Source organism: Diospyros lotus, chromosome 2 (assembly GCF_014633365.1).
Source record: "Diospyros lotus cultivar Yz01 chromosome 2, ASM1463336v1, whole genome shotgun sequence".
In the NCBI taxonomy this organism is placed as follows: domain Eukaryota; kingdom Viridiplantae; phylum Streptophyta; class Magnoliopsida; order Ericales; family Ebenaceae; genus Diospyros; species Diospyros lotus.
This window is the reverse complement of record NC_068339.1, coordinates 20,433,209-20,460,598: the sequence shown is the minus strand read 5'-3', so window position 1 is coordinate 20,460,598 and position 27,390 is coordinate 20,433,209. Positions and strand designations below refer to the sequence as shown.

General features: G+C 37.9%; 1 protein-coding gene across 6 annotated transcripts in view; it reads right to left on the bottom strand.

Moving 5' to 3' along the window:
* LOC127794152 (splicing factor U2af large subunit B-like) overlaps positions 1-27,390 on the bottom strand; it is a 37,816-nt gene continuing 10,426 nt past the window's right edge. The window contains exons 2-17 of one of the 6 annotated variants that reach the window (XM_052325075.1): positions 15,494-15,561; positions 15,035-15,249; positions 14,790-14,860; positions 14,658-14,711; positions 14,516-14,575; positions 6,998-7,058; positions 6,781-6,893; positions 6,020-6,135; positions 5,145-5,243; positions 4,863-4,938; positions 4,456-4,544; positions 3,010-3,076; positions 2,832-2,930; positions 2,625-2,706; positions 929-996; positions 1-389 (exon numbers count right to left, since the gene is read on the bottom strand). In XM_052325075.1, coding sequence (XP_052181035.1) covers positions 252-389; positions 929-996; positions 2,625-2,706; positions 2,832-2,930; positions 3,010-3,076; positions 4,456-4,544; positions 4,863-4,938; positions 5,145-5,243; positions 6,020-6,135; positions 6,781-6,893; positions 6,998-7,058; positions 14,516-14,575; positions 14,658-14,711; positions 14,790-14,852 — 1,185 coding nt within the window. In that variant the 5' untranslated portion in view covers positions 14,853-14,860; positions 15,035-15,249; positions 15,494-15,561 and the 3' untranslated portion in view covers positions 1-251. Of the gene's footprint in view, positions 390-928; positions 997-2,624; positions 2,707-2,831; positions 2,931-3,009; positions 3,077-4,455; positions 4,545-4,862; positions 4,939-5,144; positions 5,244-6,019; positions 6,136-6,780; positions 6,894-6,997; positions 7,059-14,515; positions 14,576-14,657; positions 14,712-14,789; positions 14,861-15,034; positions 15,253-15,493; positions 15,562-27,390 lie in introns of all 6 variants that reach the window. The other 5 variants (XM_052325077.1, XM_052325074.1, XM_052325076.1 and 2 more) reach the window with 5 other exon arrangements.

The following is a 27,390-nucleotide window of genomic DNA, read 5'->3' as shown; positions in this document are numbered from 1 at the left end:
TTTCTACCATTACAAAGACCACAGTTCTCATTGCCCATTTGTATTCTCTGGACACAAATGTCATGTTATAATTCATATATATGCCTCCACACGCATGCCCCAGCAACGAAGGAAAACTGGCCCTCTTAATGAATTAAAAAGAGAGCTTGTTTGTGTTACAACGCTTCTAAAACTATACAGTGGCCATAAAATTTATCCGAATGGGTTGGCTGGCTGGCTGGCTTAATTAAATTAGAGCACATGTGAGCGATTTAATCACTATAATCCTTGTTATAGTATTTGTCTTCGTCGTAATACACAGCGCTCACAGTATTTCCCCCGAATTTCCGGCCGCTAAGCGCATCCTTGGCATTTGCACTGCCGGCTTCATCGGAATACTCCAGAAACACCTGCAATAAAAGCCAGGTTTGGGCTTAGGCAGCTTCAACCGAAAGATGATGCCCCATTCACACACCTCCTGTAACACTTCAACAACAATCACAAGACTTAAATCTTGCTCAAACTTCAATGCTCAATTTCCAACAAGCCAGAATTGCAGCCACCTCAAAATCATGTTTTTAGATCTTGAAAGTTTATTAATCCCCCAGAAACCTTAAATTGAACACCTGGGAATAACACCCCCCCCCCCCCCCCCCCCCCCTTTTCCGAAACAAAATCATTCACTCCTAATCCAAATGCAATGGGATGTCTACCGTTGATATGCCATTTCAAAAGGTGTCCTTACTCCTTAATTCATAAGTTGGCAACAAGAACAAATCAAAAAAGCTGGAAATGCTGAACAAGAAAATGGCTTATCAAGGACAGCAACTGAACAACTTCTGGAAGGTAATGAAGTTTTTTCTTTAAAAGATTTATGTAAATAGAGTACAGAGCTTGGGATTCATTGCAAAGCTATCTTTGATTGATGCAAAGAACGAAGACCACATACCTTTCCAACACCTGGGACGTGCTCACCATTTGGAGCTGGGCGGGGAATAATAACATTTATCAAGACTCCTAAAACACCCACCACCAAGTAGAAGATTGATTTATTAGTAATGATACGGTATCCATGAATTCATAAAGAAAGGTGCTATGCTTATGCTTCTATGACATGATGCTTAAATATATCAGCGATAAATAGTAGAAAATCAGCTATAAATATGTTTTCCAGCAGTAGACATGATTACTCCCATTTACAATCACTCTGCAATATATAGAAAATATAGAATTCCTAATACAATGCACATTTGCATATAATAAAACAATTTTCCAAAAACATGGTGTTATAGGTGCAAACAAAATGGTAAAACAATGAACTATTTTACTTGTTCATCAATTGTCAACCAACCAGTTAACTTTGGGAATTCATGCTATTCTGGTCGTGGATAATGACTGTTCCCCTTGGCTACCTTGGCTATTAGGGACCACTTTTGGTGTGGCATGACAATGGTGAGGGAGAGGAAAGTGTAGTATTGGAATAGTTATGCAGCATGTGGATAGTTTGAAAACCAATAAAATCTTCAATACTTTAGATAATTTTGGCAATTCATTATACAATATAGGCTCAGAGTGCTTTGAACATGGCAGTGCATCGTACAAACAAGAAGATGAGCATAAAACAACAGTTAGTTTCCTACAAGGTATTAATTGTTATAGTAGCACAATAGCAATTGAATAGTTGTTTAATCATAATAACCAATGGTGATGACACGTGACATCAAAATATCCATCAAACATGCCACAGGAATTGAAGTCAGTAATGGATGTCCTTTATTTTATGAATAATAGATTATTCTTAATGTGTTTAAAATGTAACAACCCATTGACAGTATATTGATAACTAGTGAGCTTTTCTTTTCTTTTCTTTTCTTTTTTTGTTTTTTGGCTGAGAGGAAAAATGGCAACTAGTGAAAATTTATATATTTATGTTATAATGTATTTAATTGGTGTAGTTAGTGTTAGTCTGTTGTATGCAAAGGATGTTTAAATTTATGAATTGAGTGGTATTTTTTCTTGTTGAATTAAGCATATTATTGGTGCCTTCTGGTAAACTTGTAGACAGTAAACAAAAATCTCTGACAACAACAATTAAATTTTCACATCTCCATTCTGCCATATCCTTAACTCTTGTAAGTTACCACATCATTCTGTCATATCTGTGTGTCTATTCATATCTGCAGCCACAACACCAACTGTGCTAATTAGATTTTTGTTTGTAGAAACTTATACATGCTATTTGATGAGTCACCTACCATTTCAAGTAATTAATTGGGGGTTATAACCACTAGATGCTGCCAGTTTAACTTTCTTTTCAAATGTGAAAAAGAACCATGCAAAACAAAAATGTCTCCCGTCACGGAAAACATTAAACTAAAAAGAGTAGAAAAATTGAATAAGACTAATCTTTTGCAAAATAAGAATTATAGAATTATTTACAGGAAATTATTCTAGAATCAACTGACACCTAGAGAATTCAGAACCGGCATTCATGGAATTATACTTGTAACAATTGAAAGAAATGTGTGTATTTGAATTTAACAACATGCATGCCTTCAAGCAAGACCATGGGGTGAGAGTAAACGTGAGAACTGCATGATAGGTCAAAATACAAATAATCAACTTTTTAGGAATGAAACTCATACCAAACTTGCCCCCTTCTTCCCTCATGTCCTCCAATATTTCCTCGTATTCTCCATCATCCATCAGTTCATCAGCAGTAATTACCTTCATGGTAACCAAATTGAAACATCATTACCAGTAATATGCTACAATTACTCCCTGAAAAGAAGATGGTGTCTGGAGGCAGAAACAAAAATAAATACATAAACAAATTTTAAGGTTAACCACACCTCAGTCAAGCATAAAACTTTGGTTGGAGGTCCTGCAGTTGTTGTGGATCCTATCCCTACTCCAGGAAGATTCAGACCACCAGCTTGCAAGGCCATTTTCTACAACATAAGGCAAGAGTGTAAATGACGTTTAAAAAAAGGTAAAAAAACTAACATGATGGGGAAGTAGATTACTGACCTGCAAAGCTATATGTTGTTGGGCCTGAGCCAATATACTTTCATGTTCTGTGTTAGCCAACTCACTACTGAACAATAAAAGGGCAATGTCTCAGCTTTCTAAAGGGATATATATATATATATATACACACATATATATCACATAAGCTTGCTTCCTTTATGAGGATGTTTTATACTTCATATGCAAAAAAAGTAAACATAAACTGCCATTAAATCATTCATATGAAAAGAACATATCTGTAAATGCAGTTGAAGCCATCTATAAAAAGCCAAAAGATACCTACTTATTTGCTCCATTTAGGTGAAGAAATATTCCATTACCTTGTGTTAAAGGTACATTATATGAATGTCATATGCAACAAGGCATGCATAAAACAAGTGTCTTTAATTTCTGAGTAAGGATAGGACGGAATTATAGAACTGGGGACCTCTTGTTCCCAAAATCACATTTCAGAATGCACCTCACCATTCCACTTGCAGAATAAGAAAACATGACCAAACTTTTAGATTCAGCAATTTTCATCTCAAGCTCACGTGTTAAGAAATTAGAATTGTCTCTAATGAAAACTCCATCACATTACTTAGCAGAAAAAAGAAAAAGAGAACTCCACATTAATACAATTAGCTCATAAGATTTGCCTACCAGAAGCTTATATGGGCAGATATGTAGTTTCATTGAAAAAAAGAATGATCACTAACAACCTTAAGAGAACTAGACTTCCTGCCTTTGCTATTGAAAGAGCAAATAAAACCTAGATACCTCCCTGCTACATGGACATGGGCTTTGCCTCTCATCACAGGTGTTCACCTCATACATCAACCTCCACAAGCCTGCCTAACAATGGACAAACAAGAGACATCCATGAGCTGAACAGCTTGTGTCTGATGTCTAAGAACCAAAAAACAGGCCTGGTTCAATGCATTCCCAAACACCCACAAAAGTTAGAAGTCAAGGATGCACACTGCAAGACCTTGAAGCTGCACCATCAACCACAAGATTTTGCCGGTGTAGCAAAGACATGCAGTGTCAATGTCACTTCACTACCATACACCGTGCTGGTTCTAGTCACACAGCAAGACTTCACCATTTAAATTTACCAACAGAGAAATATACCTTATCATGCACCATATAGCTTATTTTTTATCTGTTCACATACCTACACCTATAAATTGAGATACTTATAATACTTCAACATAACATAAATCCTCATACACCAAGAGCCTGCCTGCCTTTCCCTATGATTGAGCACCTTCACCTTCTACCCATTCTCCTCCTTTTGTCTTGGCTAGTTTCCTAATGACCCAATACCTCATTCACAAATTACACAGAGCCAAAGATAGAAAGAGCACAGAATCAGCTCTCAATGAAACTAGACAAAGAGTTGATGCTGTTAAAGAAAGCTTATCTTCTCCCATCTACAAGTTCACCTTATTAAAGAATACAAACCTGACTGTAGCACGTCGAACAGTTAGTGTTTTGTCTCCCATTTTCAAGCCATTAAGAGCAGCACAAGCAATGTCTGTTGCCCCTGGATCCTGATGCGAATGTATGCAAAACAGTTAACATCAACACGAATAGATGCCCCACCAGCAATGCATATAAACTAGTTAAAATGCTAAAAGTTTAGAGAATATTTATAAAGCACCAAGTCACAAGCAGAAAATGAAAGATAAGTTATCAATATTTATAACATCTAGCTTTAGTTTGAGACTTAGTACAAACATGCTGTGCTTTAGCTAAAAGAGGAACAAAACAATTGCTCTTCTCAAGATATAGAAGGATTTAGAGAGCTATGAAGACTTTGATAATAGCAACATGAGGCAAAATCTGAAGTAAACATTAGCTTCATTCACCTTATAAATGCAGAAACCATATCCTTTGGAATTTCCAGTTTCTCTATCCTTAACAAGGTCAAACCCACGCAGAGGTCTGCAATAATTCAATAATTTAGCAATAGAACTTACAGTACCATAAGAAATAACAATGAGAAATATCCTGACGCCTCAAAAACAGAAGATCATCCATGAGCCACAAGGAGAAAACAACATGATGAAGAGCACGGCACACTCAAGTTTGAGAAAGGGGGGGGGGGGGAGTGGGGAGTTAAAAAGGGGAATAAAATAACACTGGCATACCCAAAGGACTCCAGTAATTCTCGTATCTGCTCTTCAGTAAAGTAGTATGGCAAGCCGCCAACAAATATACGATCAGGTCCCTCAGCTCCACCAATCATTCTATAAATCAACCAGAGCCAAAATACCAGAATTAACAAATAAAGAAGCTAAACCATAGAAATACTTTAAAATGAGAGTAGTAAAGATGGTAACTAACGATATCCCAATAAAGAAAAGATAAAAAAACGATATCCCCATAAAGAAAGATAAAAAAAAACGAATCACCATGCAAGACGTCAGGCATCCTGCCTGTACCTAGCAAGGGTTTTGGTTTTTAGAAAGATTTCAGATTGGCTACTAGGATTTTGTTCCTGCTTGTATAGTTAGGTGATAGCCCTCCAGATAATATCCCTTCCCTTAGGTTATACACAGTAACAGCAGGATTCTCCATGGATCTATTCCAAACTAATGGGTGGTTTTCTCTTTTCTAACAACTTGATCCTTGGTTCTTCATGGATGGATTCCCAATTTTCCAAACTCATGTAAAACTACCGCTTGTTCTGTATCACTTTGGTGACAGCGACGCCCACTCAATCTTTCTTCTCTAACTCAGAGACCTGGCAGTTATCGCATTATTCAGGTCCTAGTTCTCATTACTTCATGCGTCCTCTCAGCATCCTCCTTCCAATATTGATACAAATTTATTGTTTTGTTGAAACAAATAAAACCATAATAATGCTAATATAAAAATAAGATATAAAATTCTAGCATAGTTCCTGTCATAACCCTGAAAAAGTTGAATAAAAGTGGTCTGTGGTTCAAGTGACACACTCACCTTGTTGAATTTAATTATGTAATAGAAGTGAAGCAGAAAATTGATAAATATAGCAACTTACCCAGGCGTAAGCCCAACAGCAGCTAAGTTAAGGTGAGGATTCGGTTGGCTAGGACCCAGAGCTGCAGCTAATGAAGGGTTATAGTCCGTAGGCCTTCGAACTCTCACAGAGACCCCCTATTGATTAAAAAGATACACTTCAGACACAAAACCACTAGTGATTCACAGATTCTCCAGTCAATATACCCTTCATTCAGTTGCCTATTGTGTAAGATATTTAAGCTAGTGCACAGTATGTAGAGATTGTGATAACTCAAAGCCATAAAACAAGAAGCACGCCAGTTATGTAGCATGCAAGTAAAAACCAAAGCCAAAAAACTACCTGTATGCTGATGACATATTCTGCAAATAAGAATCCCCCTTCCAAAATTTCAACCCCATAAAGTTTGGAAGTCTAAACGTAACTTCAGATCAATAATATGATCATTGCTTACTGTTACACTTTCCACTTGAGGCCATAGTTCATTTCAATTGAAATCAAGGTGTCCCACAATAATACAAGCAAACAAGTTATTAACGATGACTACAAAAACATATCTTAGTTTTAATACTTGAAATTCCAGTAAGGATTATGTTATACAAAAAAAAAAAAATTAAAAATACTGGAGGATAATGCAGAATCACTGAATCAAAATGGTTTGAGCTGTAACATGACATGTATTTGATTTCTCTTATACTGTTTAATCACATTTTCAAAGTGATTGGCCAATGGATATTCTGTGTGTGCACAAGAATCATACAGAAGGAGGGAGTTTAGCACACCTCAAATACAATCCCATCTAATGCCATTGCGTTACTGGCTTCTTCAACAGTTCTCATCTCCACAAATGCAAACTTCTTTTCATGGTTAATGTACACATTGACAACTGCATCACCTGTAGTAAAATGTAGAACACATTATGATTAGACAGAAAATGACCACCACAGGGAAATAGATGAGTCATCCATTACTGTACTTTACGTTGATGACTAAACTGACCTGTGCCAGCAGAATTTCCTCCTATAGCAGTCATAATACTGCTAAAAAATGTTGCAATTGTCTGCTTGAAAAATCTAAAAGTTAACTTCCAATATATATAAAAGCATGAGAAGAGAAATCAATAACATTTAGAAATTTAAACAGTAAGTCATGGACCAGCACAAGGTAAGGAACTCTTTGAAATATGAATGAACCTAAATTCGTCAAAACATAGAAACAGGCGTGTTATGACAAGCTTAACATACTTCAACTTAACATAAACCATGTGTCACGAGGAATGTGATAGTTCATGTTCTCAATATGGCAAAACTTCAAACAATTAAACAAAAGAAACAAATCTACAAACATGGTTATACATGTTCATATGAATGGAGGTCAAAATAAGCAATAGGCTCAATACAAAATGAAAACATAAAAATGCCATGCCATGTTATAAGCATGAATACTAATCCTCTTTTCTAGAACAATCAGGGGAAAGTGCAAGAGAATATATATTTTCCTTATATGTAGGGCGGGGAAATCAAATTAGTACTTTGTTTGCAATTTGGAGTTAGTAGGTGAAAGGACAACGAAAGGTAAGTAGGAAATCAAACAAAACCTCTTATGGGAGAAAAACAAAATGACTTGTAGAACTGTTGGTAGCAACCTATTTAGAACATCAAAGGGATATTGGATCTTGTATTTTCTTGTGCCTCACTAGGGGGACTTAAAAGACATGGAGTACAATATATCAAATGACTGATAGACTACGTTCTCAAGTAGGTGAAAAATCAATTAATGGCACGAATATAATAAATCTATCGCCAAGTCATATGTGTTCATTTGGACAGGAGAAAACACACACAATAAACCAGAACAAAATGTATGCCCAGCAACTCATTCTTTGTTATAATCATGTAAGGAAGCAGTATCTATGCTATTATAAAAATGCAGCACCTTGATTTAGTATGTGAAGTCCTCTCAGAGTTTTGAATCTCAAAGATATTCTTAGTTAATAACTAAGATCTATTATCTTTCAAAAACTAAAGGCCTAAATATGTAAAATCCCTTTCCCAATTTAGCTCCACAACATGCTCTGCTTAAAATTTTGGTTCTCAACTACCAACCATCTAAAACTTCTTTATGCATGACTTATAATCTATAGAGTAAAGAGATTATAACTGAAATGAAACCCTAGGGCATAAAACGAGAAGTGCATGAGAGAATTGAAGAAAGAAAACCTGCATGAAATTTCATAATTCTGAAAATGAATTCAAGAGATACAGAAACGGAGAGTGAGCTGTATATATACATGCACAGCACGCCTCTTCTCTTAACATAATAACTAACAGCATAACTACTTGAATTTAATACATCCAAACATAACATAACATAACAGAAACAGCAGCAGCTAACTGCTCCTTAAACACGACATGCTTCCACATTCCCCTCAAATCAGACTCCATATTAGAAGACAAAACTTTGATCCTTGCACTGCTTGTAGAGTCAATAGAACTATTGTGCACTGGAGAAAATTTTTGCCCAAGCTTTCCACACAGAAACTGAAACCAATCTCTTGGCAACCCTTTTGTAAGAATATCTGCTACTTGATGAGTTGTAGGAACATATCTATCTCTATTTCTCCATTCTTCACCTCTTCTCTCAAACAAAATGAACATCAATCTCAATGTGTTTGGTGCGAGCATGAAACACATGGTTTTCAACAATGCTCTTAGCAGCCAAATTATCACTCCACACAATAGGTTTAGGAGTAGCACCATAGGGATATCCCAACTTTGAAAACAATGACTTCAACCATAATAGTTCAATCACACATTGTGCAATTGCTCGGCACTCAGCCTCCCCAATTGATCTAGCTACCACTGTTTGTTTCCTGGAACCCCATACAATCAGATTGCATCCAAAATACACACAAAGCCCACTTGTAGATCTTCTTGTAACCTTACAGACTGCATGATCAATATTTGTATATACTGATAGGGATAGATCACTTGGAGATGGAGAGAATAATAAACCCAAACCGACAGTTCCTTTAAGATACCTAAGTAAACGTTTGCAGGTTGACCAATGTTGTATTTTAGGTGTTGATAAGAGTTGACTCAACCTGTTTACCACAAAGGCAATGTCCAGGAGTGTATATGTCAAATATTGTAGAGAGCCAATAAGAGTCCTATATAATGATGGATTGGAGAAGGAATCACCCTCATTAGTTAAGGAAATACCCGAGGTCATAGGTGTGTCACAAGGTTTACAGTCTTACATAATTGCCTTCTTCAGCAAATCCAACGTATACTTGGCTTGGGTCAAGTAAATACCACTCTCATCTCTATATGCCTCAAATCCTATGAAGTAATTGACTGATCCTAAGGTTTGAAGAGCAAAGTGTGCGTCCAAATCTTGAATACACAGCTTTAGTGCAGTAGAATCTGATCCGGTAATGAGTATATCATCAACATAAACCAAGACAAACATCACATATTCAGTTGTCTTTTTAATAAACAAAGAGGCATCAGATGTAGCTCTAGAAAAACCCCAATTCTATAAGGAAACTCTCAACTTTATATACCAAGCACGAGGAGCTTGCATAAGACCGTATAAGGACTTTCTTAATCTACACACATGAGAAGGAAATTGGGAGTTCTCAAAACCGTCAGGTTGGGACATAAAAACAGCCTCTATCAAGTCACCATTAAGAAATGCATTGTTCACATCCACTTGTTGGATATCCCAACCAAAAGTGACAGCTAGAGAAAACAACACCCTAATTGTTGGTGCCTTTACAACTGGGTTAAAGGTTTCTACATCGTCTATCCCTGATGTTTGGAGAAAACCCTTGGCTACCAATCGAGCCTTGTGCTTAAGAATAGATCCATCAAATTTATACTTGACCCGAAATACCCATTTGCAACCAATAAGATTCATGTCCTTAGAAAATGGAACAAGGTCCCAAGTGTTATTACGCTGCTGAGAATTCCTCCTCCATAGCCCGCACCCATCGTGAATCTAAAAGAGCCTCATGAACTAAACTGGGTTCAAAAGTACTCACTAAGGCATGTGGTGAGGAGGTTACAAGTTGTTTAGCCTTAGATCGAGTGAGCATAGGATGAACAGATGGGACTGGAACTAGTTTTGATTTATGCAAAGAAATGGGAGCTGTAGGTGGATGAGAAGGAATAGGTTGTGGCTCATGAGTAGGAGCCAAAGAAGCAGGAGATAAAACATGAGGGTTAGTAGAAATGGAAGGTGACAAGGTAGGAGTTAAGGACTCTGCTACTCGAGGAGATAGAGAACTAGATGAAAAAGAAGAAAGAGATTGAAAGAAATTAGTAAAGAACCCATTAGAGGATGATTGACAGACAATAGGAGAAGAAAACAACCAAAGAAAAGAAAACTCATTAGGATTGAACTGTACATGTCTAGAGACATAAACCTTTCCCAATGGATGCAAACACTTGTAGCCAGCTTGAGAATGATTGTATCCAAGGAACACACACTTGACAGAATGGAAATTAAATTTGTGCTTATTATAGGGTCTAAGAAAAGGAAAACAAGCACAACCAAAAGGTTGAAATAAGAAATAATTGGGTGGTTTTTTGTAAAGTAACTCAAATGGGGTATTAAATTGAAAGGGAGAAGTTGGTAACAAATTTATGGTATGAACTGCAGTTTGGAAGGCTTTTACCCAAAATTTGAGAGGCATATGAGCATGAGCAAATAGAGTTAAGCCCATTTCAACATGTCTATATTTTCTTTTCGCTACACCATTTTGTTGGTGAGTATAGGGACAAGTAAATCGAGGTTGAATACCATGATTGTGTAAATAAGGTAAAAAGGCTTTAAATTCCCCCCCCCCCCCCCCCCCCCCAATTGTCAGTTAAGCCCATTTCAACATGTCTATGTTTTCTTTTCGCTACACCATTTTGTTGGTGAGTATAGGGACAAGTAAATCGAGGTTGAATACCATGATTGTGTAAATAAGGTAAAAAGGCTTTAAATCCCCCCCCCCCCCCTCTCCCAAATTGTCAGCTTGTAAAGCTCTAAGTTTGGTTTGATATTGAAGCTTAGCAAACTTGTGAAACAAAAGTAGATAAGGCATGAGTTTCGAAAGATATATCCAGGAATATCTAGTGTATGCATCCACAAAAACATGTAATATCTGTACCCTTCGGTAAATAGAACAGGAGATGGTCCCCATAGATCTAAATATACCAATTCTAAAGGTTTGGTTGACTTAATTTCACAATTAGCAAATGGAAGCTGATGCAATTTACCAAGCTTACATGAATCACAAAATGAAAGAACTGAAGGAGAGCTAGAAACATTAATTTTATTCAATATAGATTGCAATACACAAAGAGATGGATGCCCCAATCGTGCATGACATAGCAAACAGACACTAGCAGTAGTTTGAGCTACATTAACACTATTAGACAGCTCATAACTAAATGAATTATGTCTATTACATGTGTCCAATTGTCTATTACATGTATTCAAAGATACAGCAGGTTTAGAAAACAAAGTTGGCTTAATGGATCGGACTGAGTGGTTGTAATACCCCAAGAGTTCAGAGAATGGTAGTATATATCGAGAATAAGTAAGGAAGGAAACAACATCAGCTGGATACTTTTAGAGCTGAATGTAGGCAAAGAACTTTCGGGTTAAGCGTGTTTGAGCTAGGGAAGTTAAAGGATGGGTGACCCCTGGGAAGTTAGCATAGGCTCATCAGGGTAAGTTGTTCTGGTCCTTCCTATCGCTCGATGAGGAATGTTACAAGTGGTATCAGAGCCAACCCTTGGTGAAGGCGGTCCGACGAGGGCAGGGGGTGGCGCCGGGGCTCAAGGGCCTATACAAGGAGTGGCTTCTAGCAAGCTTCTAAGATGGCAGCCCTCAAAGGGGAGAAGATCTGGGACTAGTTGTAAGGTCGCATAACGAGGACGTCATGTGCTCAAGGGGGGAAGAATGTAATACCCCAAGAGCCCAGAGAAGGGTATTATATATCGAGGATAAGTAAAGAGGAAAACAGCACCAGCTGGATATATTTTGGGCTGAATGCAGGCAAAGAACTCTCGGATTAAGCGTACTTAAACTAGGGAATCTCAAGGATGGGTGACCTTCTGAGAAGTTCGCGTAGGCCCATCAGGATAAGTTGTTCTGGTCTTTCCTATCGCTCGATGCGGGATGTTATAGTGGCTGTGAGCAACAGGATTAAGTGTTGGAGTTAGCTGGTAAAGTCCATCTTTAAGGTGTCCTTGAAGTAGCACCAAACTAGAATTCTTGTCCTTGACCACACAAGAATTAGAATCAAATTCAATCAGAACATTATTATCACGAGTAAGTTGTGAAATACTAATCAGGTTTTTCTTCATACTAGGAACATGAAGAACATGAGGTAATCAGATAATAGATGTAGGTTTGGATTCAGTGTACAATTGACTGAAACAAATATTAGATATAGGAAGAGGCTTACCATTGCCAATGGTCACTTTGTCACCACCATTGTATGGAGAATGCAAGGACAGGTTGTTGAGATTGGAGGTGATGTGGTTTGTTATGCCTGAGTCAACAAACCAGAAGGGATTGAATAGAGGATTATGAGGTAGGGTTTCTGATGGTTGAGAAAGAGGGCCATAGTGAGTCCCATGAACTAACCCTATTTCACTCATGTAGGCTTTGTTAGAATCACTAAGTGAGGCCATATAAGCACGTGGATCAGTTTGACCAATAGGATTAGATCTTCCAAAACCTTGACTAGGTGTTCGTTGGAAGTTTCTATCAAATCTATAATAACATTTGTCTATAAAATGCCCCGATTTCCCACAAAGTTGACAGTAAATTCTTCTTTTAGATGTTCTACCTCTACCTCTACCTCGGCCTCCTTTATTGACATAACTACCACCTCATGAAATATAACCACCTCTATGATTATTAACAGATCCAATACCATTTCTTGATGAGTATGAAGCCACATTAATATTCATGGATGAAGGCAAAACATAATCGAAATTGGTTGAGAGTTGTGGCAAATTCTTGGATGCTAACCTTTGTTCATGCATCAATAATAGATACTGCACCTTTTTTAAATAAATTTCATCCATTTGGTAGGTTATAAGACTAACAATTGTTTCGTAGTCATAGTCCAATCCATTTAGAATAGCAAGCAAAGAATCCTTATCATGTAAAGGCCCTCCAATGGCTGCAAGAGCATACCCTATCATCTTGATTTTTAAAATATAATCATTATTAGAGAGGGAATCTTTCTTAACCGACCTCAATTGTTACTTCAATAGGAAAGATTTAGCTATAGTTTGGTGAGAGTAGAGATTTTCCAAGGAAGACCATACCTCAGCAGATGATTCACAGTGAATCACCTGCGCCAATACCTCTTTGTCGATAGTGGAGAACAGCCAGCCAATTAGCAACAGGTCAGATCTAATCTAGTTTAGGTATTCTGGATTGACGGAAGAAAGAGGGTCCAATCACGCCTGACTTTGGATCAGCCAAAAATTTCGTCAAAGGTGGAGATTTGTTTAGAAAGGACGTCAAATCAAAAGCTCGAATCGTAGTAAGAACTTGAGCTTTTCAGAAGATATAATTGCTGGAATCTAGCTCGATTGAACGAAATTAAATGCCCTAGCCACTGCCGCAAATTCTGATTGCAAGGCAAACGACAAGGAAGAAGATGAGCAAGGTGGTGGAGAAGAAGAAGAACTGAGAATGGGATTGGAGGCCATCGAGGTAGAACAATGACTCTGATACCATGAAACAAAACCCTAGAGCATAAAAGGAGAAGTGCAAGAGAGAGAATTGAAGAAATAAAACTTGCACGAAATTTCTTAATTCTGAAAATGAATTCAAGAGATACAGAACCTGAGAGTGAGCTGTATATATATATGCACAGCACGCCTCTTCTCTTAACAGAATAACTAACAGCATAACTACTTGAATTTAATACATCCAAACATAACAACATAACATAACAGAAACAGCAGAAGCTAACTGCTCCTTAAACATGACATGCTTCCACAATAACTGCGTGGGAAACTATTAACAATTTAACATGCATAAAGAAGATATATGCAATTGGCATTTGAAAACTTATAATGGTTAATACAGATTTCTTAATGTAAAAGGGCAAGAAAAGGAAAAGAATGTATGGAACCAAAAATGTTTTCTTTTGTGTTCTCTCTTGCATTTTCATAAGAAGTTAAATGAAAAGAGTTTCTTGGAAAATATCAAACTGAAATTCTCATTAATTTCTATCATATTATCCTTTCATCATTGTTTATGCCATGGTACTGAAACAAGGAAAACTGTCTATACCATGACATTTCTTTACGCTCTCCTTACCAAATCCATTAAAAACAATATATGTGGGATCAGATTTAATAAAATTCAGAAGAACCACAAATGATATGAAAGAAAAAGTTATGTGATAATTTTTACCTAACATCACCTCAACAATGTAAAATTTGAGTCAATAGTAGATAAACAGTAAGTCCAATTTCACTAACAATAAACCTGCTCATTTGCCATGGGAGGAAGGCCACCAACATAAACTCGACGTGCATGCCTTGTAGCCTACAGGTAGGAGGTGGAGGAAAATTTGTCATTAGAGAAAAATAAATAAATAAATAAAATAAATGAAATATCACAAGTATACCTGCTGAGTCATGGCTTGGACTGGCATCATGGAAAGTGCTCCCAATTGATTAACCTATCAAAATCCAGTTAACTAATTAATACAAGGATGAAATTGAAAGAATTGCAGTAAGCCATGCACTAAGACCTCCACCTGTGTTGTTCCAAAAGGAAACATATTTTGGAGCATTCCTGGCATTGTTTGAGGGACACCCATCAATTGCCCTGTGTTAAACCGGGGGAAAAAAAAAACAAATGAATATAACATGAAGCATAAAGTTCTAGAATATCACATGTTGCTCGTGCTTGTCAAGAAGCAACACATCTTAAGTCTAATCCTTGTCTATATCATTATAGCATAAAGCAATAAAAAACAAACAAAAGAGAACCAATTCATACCTAAAGTTATTACATCATTCAGGTATTTAAGTAAGAAATTAATTTCATCAGTGCAGATGCTGGAGAAATATTCGTAAGTCTACCAAATAACAACAGTTGCCAGTTGAAAGCGAACAAGATCCAGCTAATCGTTGCATTGGTTCCTCGTTGAACATTAAATCAACAGTGGTGTCACGTCCAAAGGTAGCACGGTGGGACATGTAGCCCAACATTGCCTTCTTACTCAGATGGTAAACAAAAAGGCAAACAAACAACAACACACAACAGCCAAACAACACAACAATGGTTCTCAGTTTTGATAATAAAGAATTAGATTTAAAAAAAAAAAGATATAGTAAGAGCAAAGGCAAAAAAAAATATTGAAACTACTGCAAAAAATTTCTGGAAGTAATTAATTGATGCTGTACAACTGAGAAGCATGGAAAAAATGCTGGTATGGCAGATTGCTAGGTGGCTAACCTGGGACTCCCCCACCAGATAACAAATTGGGAACATTAGGCGCCATGTCAAAACCACTTGTTCGCTTGCTGTAGAAAAATAACGAGTCACCATCACCGAAACGGCTCCAAAAGCAAAGATAGAAACAAATTGTCAAACTACAAAAGATGTTTTCTTTCTTAATTCCTATTTACCTTCCTATCTATTTCAGACTATATGACCACAGTCCCACAGATGTAATAAAACATAATGCTTTCAATTGCTTACACATTAATATAAGAAGCAAGTAAAAAAAGAAAAAAGATAGGTGAAAAAATGAGGAAAAAAACCCGGCATACTGATAAGGAGCTTCAGCAAGCAATACAGACTCAAACATAATAACACCAGATGGTACAAGTTATGAGGTAATGAACAAGGGCGCTAGTACCTTGAAATATTTTACATAAAGATGAAAGGTAATTCTAGTTTATCAAAAAAGTTAGCATGAAGGAGAGATGACAACTATTGACACCTTCCGGAAAGATTAAAATTAACATTACATGAAAACAATTAATACATTCACACAGTTTCTCCAATAAAAGCATATTTTACTTGGTTTCTCCTTTTATTTAGGACTCTTTTTCAGTTTCAGAAGTAGCACATGCGAAGATATTTGAATGTTGATAACTTAATCAAAAGGAGGTCAATCTTTGTCAGTTAGTGTGTATGTGAAAGTCAGATGTGGAATCAATAAATCACTTCTATGTTCATTGTTCAGTGAGAAGAGAACTTCAAACTTGGATTTTGCATATTTAGTGGAATCACGCCCTTAGATCTTTCAATGGCATCGAAGTTCACATTGTTAGGCTTAAGGATTGGATTATGGAATATCATAACTTTGACAGGAAAAGCTATGGATGTGATGATTAGGAGAAAAATTAATATTGTGTGCCTTCAAGAGACAATGAGTTGGAGAGAATGCTGAAAATTAGATATAAACTTTGGCACTCAAGGATGGGACGGAGCCGTTGGGCAAAAAAATGGAGCAGGAATTATTATGGATAATTCTTTAAAAGATAAGGTTGTGGATATGAAAAGAATAGGAGATAGGATTATTGTAGATAAAGTTGTTCTAGGAGAAGAAACTACGAATATTGTTGGCACATATGCACCACAAGTTGAGTCTTGGAGATAAGAGGCAAAACTTAGAAAATTTTAAAGAAGTTGGTACAAGATATACCTAGACAATATACAACCATTATAGGAGGTGATTTAAGTGGTCATGTGGGTAGAGAATGGAATCAGTGTAGAGGTGTCCATGGAGATTATGGATTTAGAGGGAGAAAGTGCAGCATGCTTGGGCCTGTTTTTGTGTGAAGTTCAAGACTTTAGCTAAGTGCAATTAAAGAGCAGTTAAGTTGCACTTTTGCTTGAAGCACAAAAAACCATGCTCCAAAAATACACTTGGGTTTTTTGTTTTTTAGCAAACAATATGAATTGTTAGGTTTGTTTAAATTTTAGCAATAGAGTGGCTGTTTGTATGGAAACCTTATCCAAAAAAAGCTATTATCAAATCTTAGAAAAGATCTAAATAAAATCATATATACATCTGTTTTTTTATAAAAAAAAAAAAAACTCGCTTATATTAACCAAGCAAAAAATATTGAAGGAAACATATAATTATGTGTAAATTAGGGGTTGCCAATTTATTCCTAATTGAAATAAATTATGATTTAAAATGGGAGAAACAATTAATCTTTAAAGAAAAATTAAGGGGTATAAGGAAATGGAATGGAGAAGGACAGGCAAACCAAATGTAGAGAAAAATGACCACTGCTCTAAGAAGCACGGCAAAGATAGTCCTTGAAGAAACAAATGGTAGAGCTCCAAACCTTAAGGAGTCTTGGTAGTGGAATGAAGAGGTACAATTGAAAATTAAAAATAAGAAAACATGCTATAAAATTGTATATCAGTGTAGCAATAAAGAAAACCTAAAAAATTATAAAGAAGCGAAAAAGGCAGCAAAAAGAGCTGTTAGCGAAGCAAGGTCAAAAGCATATGAGAATCTATATAAACGACTTGATACAAAAGATGCAGAAAGGGATATATATATAAATTAACTAAAGCAAGAGAAAGAAAAACAAAGGATCTAAACCAAGTGAAATGCATAAAAGATGAAAACCAAAATGTATTAGTGAATGAGGGAGCGATTAAGGAGAGATGAGTGGAGTATTTCACAAAATTATTCAATGATGATGGGGACACAAGAGTTAGGTTGGGACATCTTAGTAACTCCGAAGGGAACGTGAGATATATATTATCGACGCATAAGTTCAAAAGAAATAAGGCAAGCATTAAAAAAGATGAAAAATTATAAGGCGGTGAGACCGGATAATATACCAATAGAAGCATGGAAATACATGGGAGAAGAGGGCATATCCTGCCTAACGAAATTATTTAACGCGATCCTTAAATTAAAAAAGATGCTAGATGAGTGGAGGAAGAGTACTTTGGTTCATATATACAAGAACAAATGAGATGTTCAAAACTGTGAAAATTACAGAGGAATTAAGTTAATAAGCCATACCATGAAACTTTGGAAGCGAGTAATAGAGCAGAGGCTCAAAAAAGAAACAGACGTCTTGGAAAATTAGTTTGGTTTCATGCTTAGTAGGTTAACAATGGAACCTATATACCTACTAAGACGTCTAATGGAAAGGTATCGGGATCCTCAGAAGGACCTGCATATGGTGTTTATATAGATCTAGAAAAGACCTATGATAGGGTCCCTAGAGAAGTATTATGGAGGGTTTTAGAGAAGAAATAAGTCTGAATAGCCTATATACAAACCCTTAAGGATATGTATCACGGTGCAGAAACAAAGGTCAGAAGATGCAGAGAAGATACTGAACCGTTTAAAATTACAATGGGACTGCATCAAAGTTCTGCACTAAGTCTATACTTATTTGCTTTAGTAATAGATGAACTCACTAAACACATTTAGATAGAGGTGTCATGATGTGTTATTTGCAGATAACATAGTGTTGGTGGATGAAACAAAAGAGGGAGTGAACACTAAGCTTAAGTTGTGGAGAAACAATTTAGAATCTAAGGGATTTAAATTAAGTAGAAGGAAAATAGAATATATGGAATGTAAATTTAGTAAAATTGTAGGAGTGAAGGATGTTATAATAAAATTGGAAGACCAAATCATACAAAAAAAAGACCACTTTCGATATTTCAGATTAGTGATTCAAAAAGATGCAAAAAATTCATGAGGATGTCACACATAGAATTAAGGCAGGTTGGCTAAAACAGAGAAATGCATTGGGAGTGTTATGTGATGGTAAAATCCCATTAAAACTGAAAGAAAAATTCTATAGGAGAATTATAATACCAGCATGAGCAAAAGATGAACGTAGCGGAGATAAGGATGCTAAGATGGATGTGCAACCATACAAGAAAAGATAAAATTAGAAATGAGATTATTCGTAATAAGGCAGGAGTAGTGCCAATCGAGGAGAAGATGAGAGAGACTAGACTAAGATGGTTTGGTCATGTGAGAAGAAGACCAAGAGGCGCTCCTATGAGAAGAGTTGATGAAATTGAACAATTAGTCAAAAAAAGAGGTAGAGGCAGACCCAAGAAGACTTTAAGAGAAACATTAAAGTTTGATATAAAGTGTATGGGCCTAAATGAAGATATGACAACAAACAGAAATACGTGGAAGTCTAGAATTCATGTAGCCGACCCCACATAGTGGGATAAAAGCTGGATATGTTGTTATTGTTGAGGTAAATTAAGAATTGATTCTTGATTATTGCATATTAGGAATTGTTGATTGATTACAAATCTAGGATTGATTGATTGATTAGGGATTGATGTAAATTAGAGGTTGATTAATTGAGGATTGTTATAAATTAGGTATATTTTCTTCTTTATTCTTCTATCCAATCCTTTGCATAAATTGTGTTAAGAAATAGTATGGGTTTTTTGGCCAAATTTTTACAAAAAAACAAAAGAAGACGCATCAAAATAAAAAAAATAAAAATTAAAAAAAAACTTAGCATATTCAAATCCTTTCAACCAAGAGCTCAGACCTGTTTATCTTTCAAATTCTATCAGGATCAGCAACTGATCAAATTGTATCCCTTTAAATGTCCCTTATCTTTTTTTGCCATGGTTGCATGAACTTGTAAATTGATATAAAATATAAATGAAAAATGGTATATCGTCTTTTGTTAAATTTGCAGCCCTCATTCTTATTTAGTTATTTTTTTTAATGATTGCTTTTTTAATAGGTTATATTTTTTATACTTATAAAAGTCTACTCTCTATTTTATTTATATGTGCTTCACTTTGCTTAAGTGTGTACTTCATTTGCGCTCTATGCTTAAGCTCCATGCACCGTTTGCACTTAGTGTTTTTCAAAACACTGGGTCAAGCTATTTTAGATTTTGCCACAAGATATGAGCTCATCACAATCAACACTAGTTTTGGCTCATCATAGCTAAATACACTACTTTCTTATAGACAAGAAGACCACATATATTGTTAAGATTGTAAAATTATATAAGGAGAATGCATGACTACTCGACATAAACTTATGGTTATTGACATCCATATCAAAAAATTGAGGAAAAAAATGGTATAAAACAAAGCCCAGGAATCAGATGATAGGATTTAAAAAGTGAAAAAGAAACTATATTCAAGGGAAAAGTACATAGCAAAAGAGATTGGGCCATAAAATGATTGGCAAACCAAAAGTGAATTAAAATGGCTACTGTTATTGGAAATACGACAAAAATGGTTATAGGAGAGTGTAATGGAAAAGTACCCAAGGTAAAGAGTCTTGATGGCGGAATGAAAAGGTACGAGAGAAAATCAAAACTAGAAGAACTTGCTACAAAACTTTAAATAAATGTCATAACAAAGAAAACCTAGAGAGAGATAGTTTGCCCCAAAAAAAGAAGTTAGTGAAGCAAAGTCAAACACTTATGAAAATTTATACCACTGACTTGATACAATAAATCGAGAAAGATATATATATACACACACACACACACACACATAAACTAGCTACAGCAAGAGAAAAAAAAAACAAAGGATTTGAGCTAAATGAAATACATAAAAGATGAAAACAAAAAAGTCCTAGTAAATAAGGGAGTGAGCAAGGAGAAATGGAAAGAGTATTTCTTGAAATTATTCAATGAATGTGGAGAAAAAAGTTTTATGTTAGGGCATCTTAGTAAAGTGTCATGTACTTTCAATTGGGTAAGACTGTTACACGTGACACACATGAAGTTAAGTTAGAACTATAGAAGCTTATAAAATATTGTATTTGGCGAGAATGACACCCACTTGCATCCCTATTGAAGGGATGGGGTAGGGGAGATCAGTATTATAAACTAACTGATCCCTTTGATTGAGGTATCGAGAAGTTAATGAGAATTGTTCTCTCTCTCTCTCTCTTCAAGTCTCTCTTCTTCCTATCATTCTTCTTCTACTTTCTCTATTCTGCTATTCTGTCCAGCACACTCTAATTCACATCGAAATAGAGGGGATTCATTGTCAGGCTCTAGCATTGACAATTTTGGTATTAGAGCACGACTCTCAACTGAGGTCCGTTCTCAAAATTCAGATCAATGGCGGAGGACACTCGCATGAAGAACTAGGGACCACGACTACATCAATTCAATGCAACGATGTCTGATCTCTAGAATAAGGCCGGTCTATTGGAGATTGATTCTACTTGGAATCATGAGGCGATTATGGTGGTTGATAGGAGGTTGGATAGCTCTATGGACGGTTTGGAGAGAAGGTCAGATGGTGCGATTGCACAGATCTAGGAGGAGATGGAAGTGTAATTCAGGGAACAACTTCAACAATTTATGGTGATGTTCACTCGCCAAAATTTGGTAAGAATATCCCCCGACTTCCCCCTAGAGAGAGGATGGATCCGATCTTACCTAGGCACAGGGTGAGCCATCGGATGACCGAAACCTTTGAAATTGAGGTGGACCCGGTAGAAGTGGGAGAGATAGTGATGGAAAGAAGATAGGAAGGACAGGCTATATAGAACTAACCAGGGTTCCCTATGCCCCAAATGGAGATCCCGTTGTTTGAAGGGATCAACCCAAGGTGGTAGTTGAGGAGATGTGAGCGGATGTTTAATTGGTACAATGTACTGGAGGGGTAGAGAGTAGCCTTGGCCACGACCTATTTCAATGATATAGGGGATGTGTGGTATCAAGGGTGGTCAAAGGTAAGAGACGATTGTACATGAGAGGAGTTCGCTGAGAAATTGTGCGAAAGGTTCGATGAGCAAAGTATAATGGATATAGTGGAAGAAATTAACAAGGTTAAGCCATGCGGAGAGGTACAGTCCTATCAACTGAGATTTGAGGAATTGAGACCACTCATGCTCAACCAAAGCTTACTTCGTCTCTAGTCTTGTCAATGGCCTAAGCAAAGAGCTACAACTGATGGTGAAGATGCCACAACCCCGCACGGTTGAGCAAGCAGCCGAGAGTGCCAAGCTGCAAAAATTGGTGGTAAGGCCTTGATTAAGAAGCAAAGGCAACAATCTAGATGGGTGACTCTAGGGACAACATCCCAGGGAGGTAAAAGGATATGGCAAGGAGATTGTCAAGATGAATTCTAGAGTCAAAGGGTTGGGGGCCCCAAGCTCTGGCCACCCTATGCAACAGCAAGGCGAGAGGTTAATCGAACAAAGAAGGTAGGTCGGGCTATGCTTCAAGTGTGGAGATAAATACTATCCCAATCACCAATGCAAGCAACAACTACTGCTCTTAGAAGGTGTCACTGCTAGTGACAGTGGCTATCTCACTGATTTAGCATTAATCAGTGGATAGCAGTGGGAAGAAAGGAAGGAAGAAGGAACAAAGAGAAGTAGGGAGATAGCAAAAGAGAGAGAGAGAGAGAGAGATGTTGAGTGTCAATAATATTCTCATTAAAGGACCTGGAGGGTCTAGGAGGGGTATATATACCCTCTAGCATGGACGCTGCCATAGCAGATTTCCTCTTGTAAGCGGTTATAACAACCGGTTTGTCCTATTCTAGCCCTTACACATGGGCCCTCCTAGAATATTCTCCTAGTAACAAACTATTACAGTTGGAATTTAAAGCAACAACCATAATAGGCAATAACAGAAATAAAGTAAACGATTACAGCATTTAAGAAAAAGAAATAACAGAAGGTAAGTCGCCGTGTGTGACAGAAGGGGAGAAGGGAGTGGTAACTAGGGAAGGGGAAACTAGCAAACCAGTTGAGTATGAAAGTGAGGACAATAAGGAGATATCCCTACATGCGTTGAAGGGCTTAACAAACAACAAGATCATTAAAGTGGAAGGAAGGGTGAAGAATTGTACCCTCATGATCCTAATTGACAGTGGGAGCACCCACAGTTTATTGGATGAAGGGGCAGCTCGAAGGTTGAACTGTCCATTCACAGGTACACAACTCTTGAGTGTGACAATAGCTAATGGGAATAAGGTTTTGAGCAAGTCGGCATGCACTGGCTTCTGTTGGGAGATGCAAGGAGAGGAATTCAAAGCTGACATGAGGTTACTAAGGTTAGGGGGCAGTGATATCGTGCTAAGAGTGGATTGGATGAAATGGGTAAGCCCCGTAAGCTTTGATTTTAACAGGATAGAGGTATCATTTGAGAAGGAAAGGAAAAAAATGACCCCTACAAATGGCAAGGAGACCGAGGTGAGCAAGTTGATCATAGGAAAGAAGCTACAGAAAATATTCAAAAACAAATGGGCTCAGGTTTCACAGTTGTTCTCAACATAGGTTGTGGAAGGAAGCAGTAACAACACTAAGCTGGAAGGAGAATTTCTATTAACAATCAGCAACCCTACATGGGACAAGGAGAGGTACGTTATCTAAAACCTTCTTGATAAGAAGTTGGTTGAATTTGAGGATCTTTGTGTAGAACCCACATCCCTACCACCCAATCGATCGTGTGACCATTCTATCAATCTCAAACCAAACACTGAATCCATTAACAATAGATCCTACCGTTGCCCCCCAAACCAGAAGATTGAAATTGAGAAGATGGTCCGAGAAATGTTACAAGGCCATAATTAGACCAAGCCAAAGCCCTTATGCATCACCTGTTTTACTTGTCAAGAAGGACAGATCGTGGTGTTTCTGTGTGCATTACCACCAACTCAATGCCATGACCGTTAAAGACAAGTTCCCCATACCACTTACCCTAAGACAATTTATATTGGTTTTCTTTAACAACATACTTGTTTACAGTCCCTCCTTTGACCAACACTTAACCCACCTAAGAACTACAATTGAGATCATCAGGTCTAACCAACTCTATATGAAAAGGTCGAAATGTGCTTTTGCCCAGGGACAGCTGAAGTACCTAGGGCACATAATCTCAGTGAAAGGGGTAAGTACAGATATGAGGAAAGTGGAGGCAATGACTACATGGCCATGGTCTACCACAGTTAAGGCTCTAACTGAGATTGATCGGATATTATCGATGATTTGTGAAGAACTATGGAGTTGAGTTATGAAAGAAGAAGTTCAGTTGGAGACCTAATGTACAGGCAGGCAGCCTTTGAAGAATTGAAGAAAGCTATGAGTGAGGCCCCAGTCCTCAGGTTGCCTAACTTTAGCGAACCCTTCATCCTAGAGATAGATGCTTGTGGAACAAGAATTGGGGCGGTTTTGATGCAGGAGGGCAGACCCTTGGCATTCATTAGCCAAGCATTGGGCTCCAGACACCTAGGGCTAAGTATCTATGAAAAGGAACACCTAGCTGTGCTAATGGATGTGGAGAAATGGCGACACTATTTGGAAGGGAGTCGATTCATAATCAGGACTAATCACAAGAGCTTAAAACTCCTATTGCAACAAAAATTGCACACTCACCTGGAGAGGAAAGGGATGGCCAAACTAATGTGGCTAGATTACATCATACAATACAAGAAGGGAAGGGAGAGCGTGGCAGTCGATGCCCTCTCAAGGTGCCACAAGGAAGGAAGTTCAGCAACCATTACCGCCATAATTCCAGATTGGTATCAAGGAGCGGTAACAAGCTATGAGAAGGCTAAGGACTTGTTAGAGCAGCTAGTAGTGGATCGGAATGGGAAGAAGGGATGCACATTGGTAAATGGACTGATAAGGTACCAAGGGAGGCTTGTGATTGGGGACAATGAATCACTCAAGAAGAAAATTCTACAAGCCCTACAAGAATCACCTCTGGAAGGACATTCTAGAATTCCGAATACCTACCCCCAGGTTAGGCAACGTTTCTACTGGGCCCAGCTTAAGAAAGTGGTGAAGGAGTTTGTCATGGCCTGTGACACATGCAAGAGGTGCAAGCATGAAAACATGGCCCACCCTAGACTACTATAGCCCTTAACCACACCTACAAAAGCCTGGATTAGCATATCAATGGACTTCATAGAGGGATTGCCCAAATCGGAGGGCAAAGATAGTATAATTGTGGTGGTTGATAGATTCACAAAATTTGCCCATTTCATAGGGCTCACCCATCCCTACATAGCACAAGAAGTAGCTAGGACCTTTCTGGATCAAGTAGTGAAGCTACATGGTACCCCTTTGTCAAGCCCTCAGATTGTGGGCTGGACAATGGAAGGAATTCGATTGAATTCCAGAAAGAATGATTGAATTTTAGGAAGAAAACAGATAGAATGAGGAAGGAAGAACAAGAGAGAGAGAGAGAGGAAGTTAGAAAGAGAGAAAGAACGAGGGAGAGAAAGAAGACAGATCGTATATTCATTTGATAATCTCCAATCAGTTGTAGGTCTCTTTTAAAGAGCCTCTAGCCACATCACAACCAACTAACTACTCTAACAACCCTGCTAGTTGTTTATACAAGAGTTAGTTATTCCCACCTAACTTCTAAACTTCTTTAGTTAGCCCTAACAACTTATACACCATGGATTTCCCCCCAATTACAATCACATCCCCAAGGTCGTGACAATCCCCACCCCTTCAAACAATTATTGTCCCCAAGAATTGACAGCAAAGGCTATGGTTCAACCAATCCCTACCTTCAATACTTGTTGCCTCCTCCTCTCTTTCTTACTATTTTTCTTTTCCCCTTTGAGTAGTAGAAGTATAGCAGTGTTCACTGCCTTTAACTGTTCTACCTCCACCTCAGCCTTCCCTTCAAACACTTCAGGCTATATACATTACAACTGTGATTCCTTCCCGAGGATCACCCCGCACTCACCTGTTTCCTCTTCTTCTTCTTCTTCCTTTTCCCCATCATAACCCTCCATATTCATCAGCTACCTCTTACATTGATGACCGAGGCAATATTTGTCTCCACACCTAAAGCATAGCCCGAGTTGTCTCCTCTGCTCTACTAGATTACCCTTAGTGCCATTATTATAGGAAGGTGCTTTGGTTGCCTCTTGATTAGGCCCTATAAGTAAAAGCCTAGAGTTACCACCCCCGTACTTCCTGACCAATAAACTCGGCTCGTAGGGAACATTATGCTTCTTAAAAATGGCTTCTAATATCAGCTCTTGTGGTCTAGCTTTTTTTGCTACTTGCCTCACTAATGCTGGCATCGTCATCATTACCATGGGCTGTAATTCTTCCCTCAATCCACTAATAAAGTTGGATACTAAGTACTGTTCAATGAGCCCTAGCTGCACAATACACACCATGGACCTCAATTCCTCAAACCAACCTTGGTACTCCACTACAGTCCCTTCTTGCTTTAATTTGTTGAACTCCTCTATTACATCCACCATACTTTTCTCCCCAAAACACCCGCATAACCCTCTAGCAAATTCTATCCAACTTCCCTGCATTCCCTCATCTTGAACCCACCCCTGATACCAAGAGTCTACTATATCATTCAAGTAGGTCGTAGCCAAATTGATCTTTTGCTCTTCTAAAATCCGATAAAACTGAAAGAATCTCTCACATCTCCTTACCCACCACCTTGCTTCTTCCCCTCAAAAATAGGAATCTCCAATCTTGGTGTAGGGGTATGGGTGTGATTAAAAGGTTGTGGATTCCTCATCTGGTTTTCTTGAATTTCAGCCTGATCTGCTTCTTCAAGAACCCCTTGCGTCCTAGAACGATTAACCTAATGCGGAAAATTGGATCATCGGCCTACCTTGGCGAGAATTCCGGTGATAATCGGAATTGGAGCAAGGAGGACAACATGTTTAGCATACTGTTGATCCTTTGCCCTTGCTGCTCCACTGATTCTTGGCACCTTTCAATAGCTTCTTGTTGCTTCTCCATTGCAACTTGCAAGGTTTCCTTCCATTCCGCTAAGCCTTCCCTAGTATCTTGAGTCTAGGTCATTCTAAATTCCATAGCCTCCAACATGATCTCCAGTTGCTTCAATCGTGTACCCTCGGTCATGACGCCTTGCTCCTCAATCGCACTGGGCCCTGCAATTGCTTGTTCTTCCCTTTCCGCACTGTAGCAATCGTTACCAGCTTCCTCCAACGCCTTCCTTGCCGCTTCCAACGCCTTTCTCGCCGTGATGGTTCCACCAAGAATTTCCACCGCCGAATTGACCGTCTCTGCTTCCGCTTTGCCTTTAACTTCCGACCCCAAGAATCTTCGTAGTCACAGCCTCTCGTTCTGTGTTGCAAATTCAAGATTGCCCAAGTCTAAGTCCACTTCTTACCCAATCACTGACCATCGGTCAAAATTTACCTGAATTCTTGAATTTCACCATGTAATGACCCAAGAACAGGGGTCCAGTAACCACCCAGCTTCAATCGAGTTTGCTTCTTGAACCTGCATCTACTTCGCGTCCATCTTCTTGAACCTGCTCCTTTGATCGCTTGCAACTACCACTTCCAAATTGAACCGAGAGTCGTTGCCCGCGCTCACCCACCCAAGCCCAGGCTCCTCACTTCCGAATTTCAATCATGACTGCTTTCAGCGATTA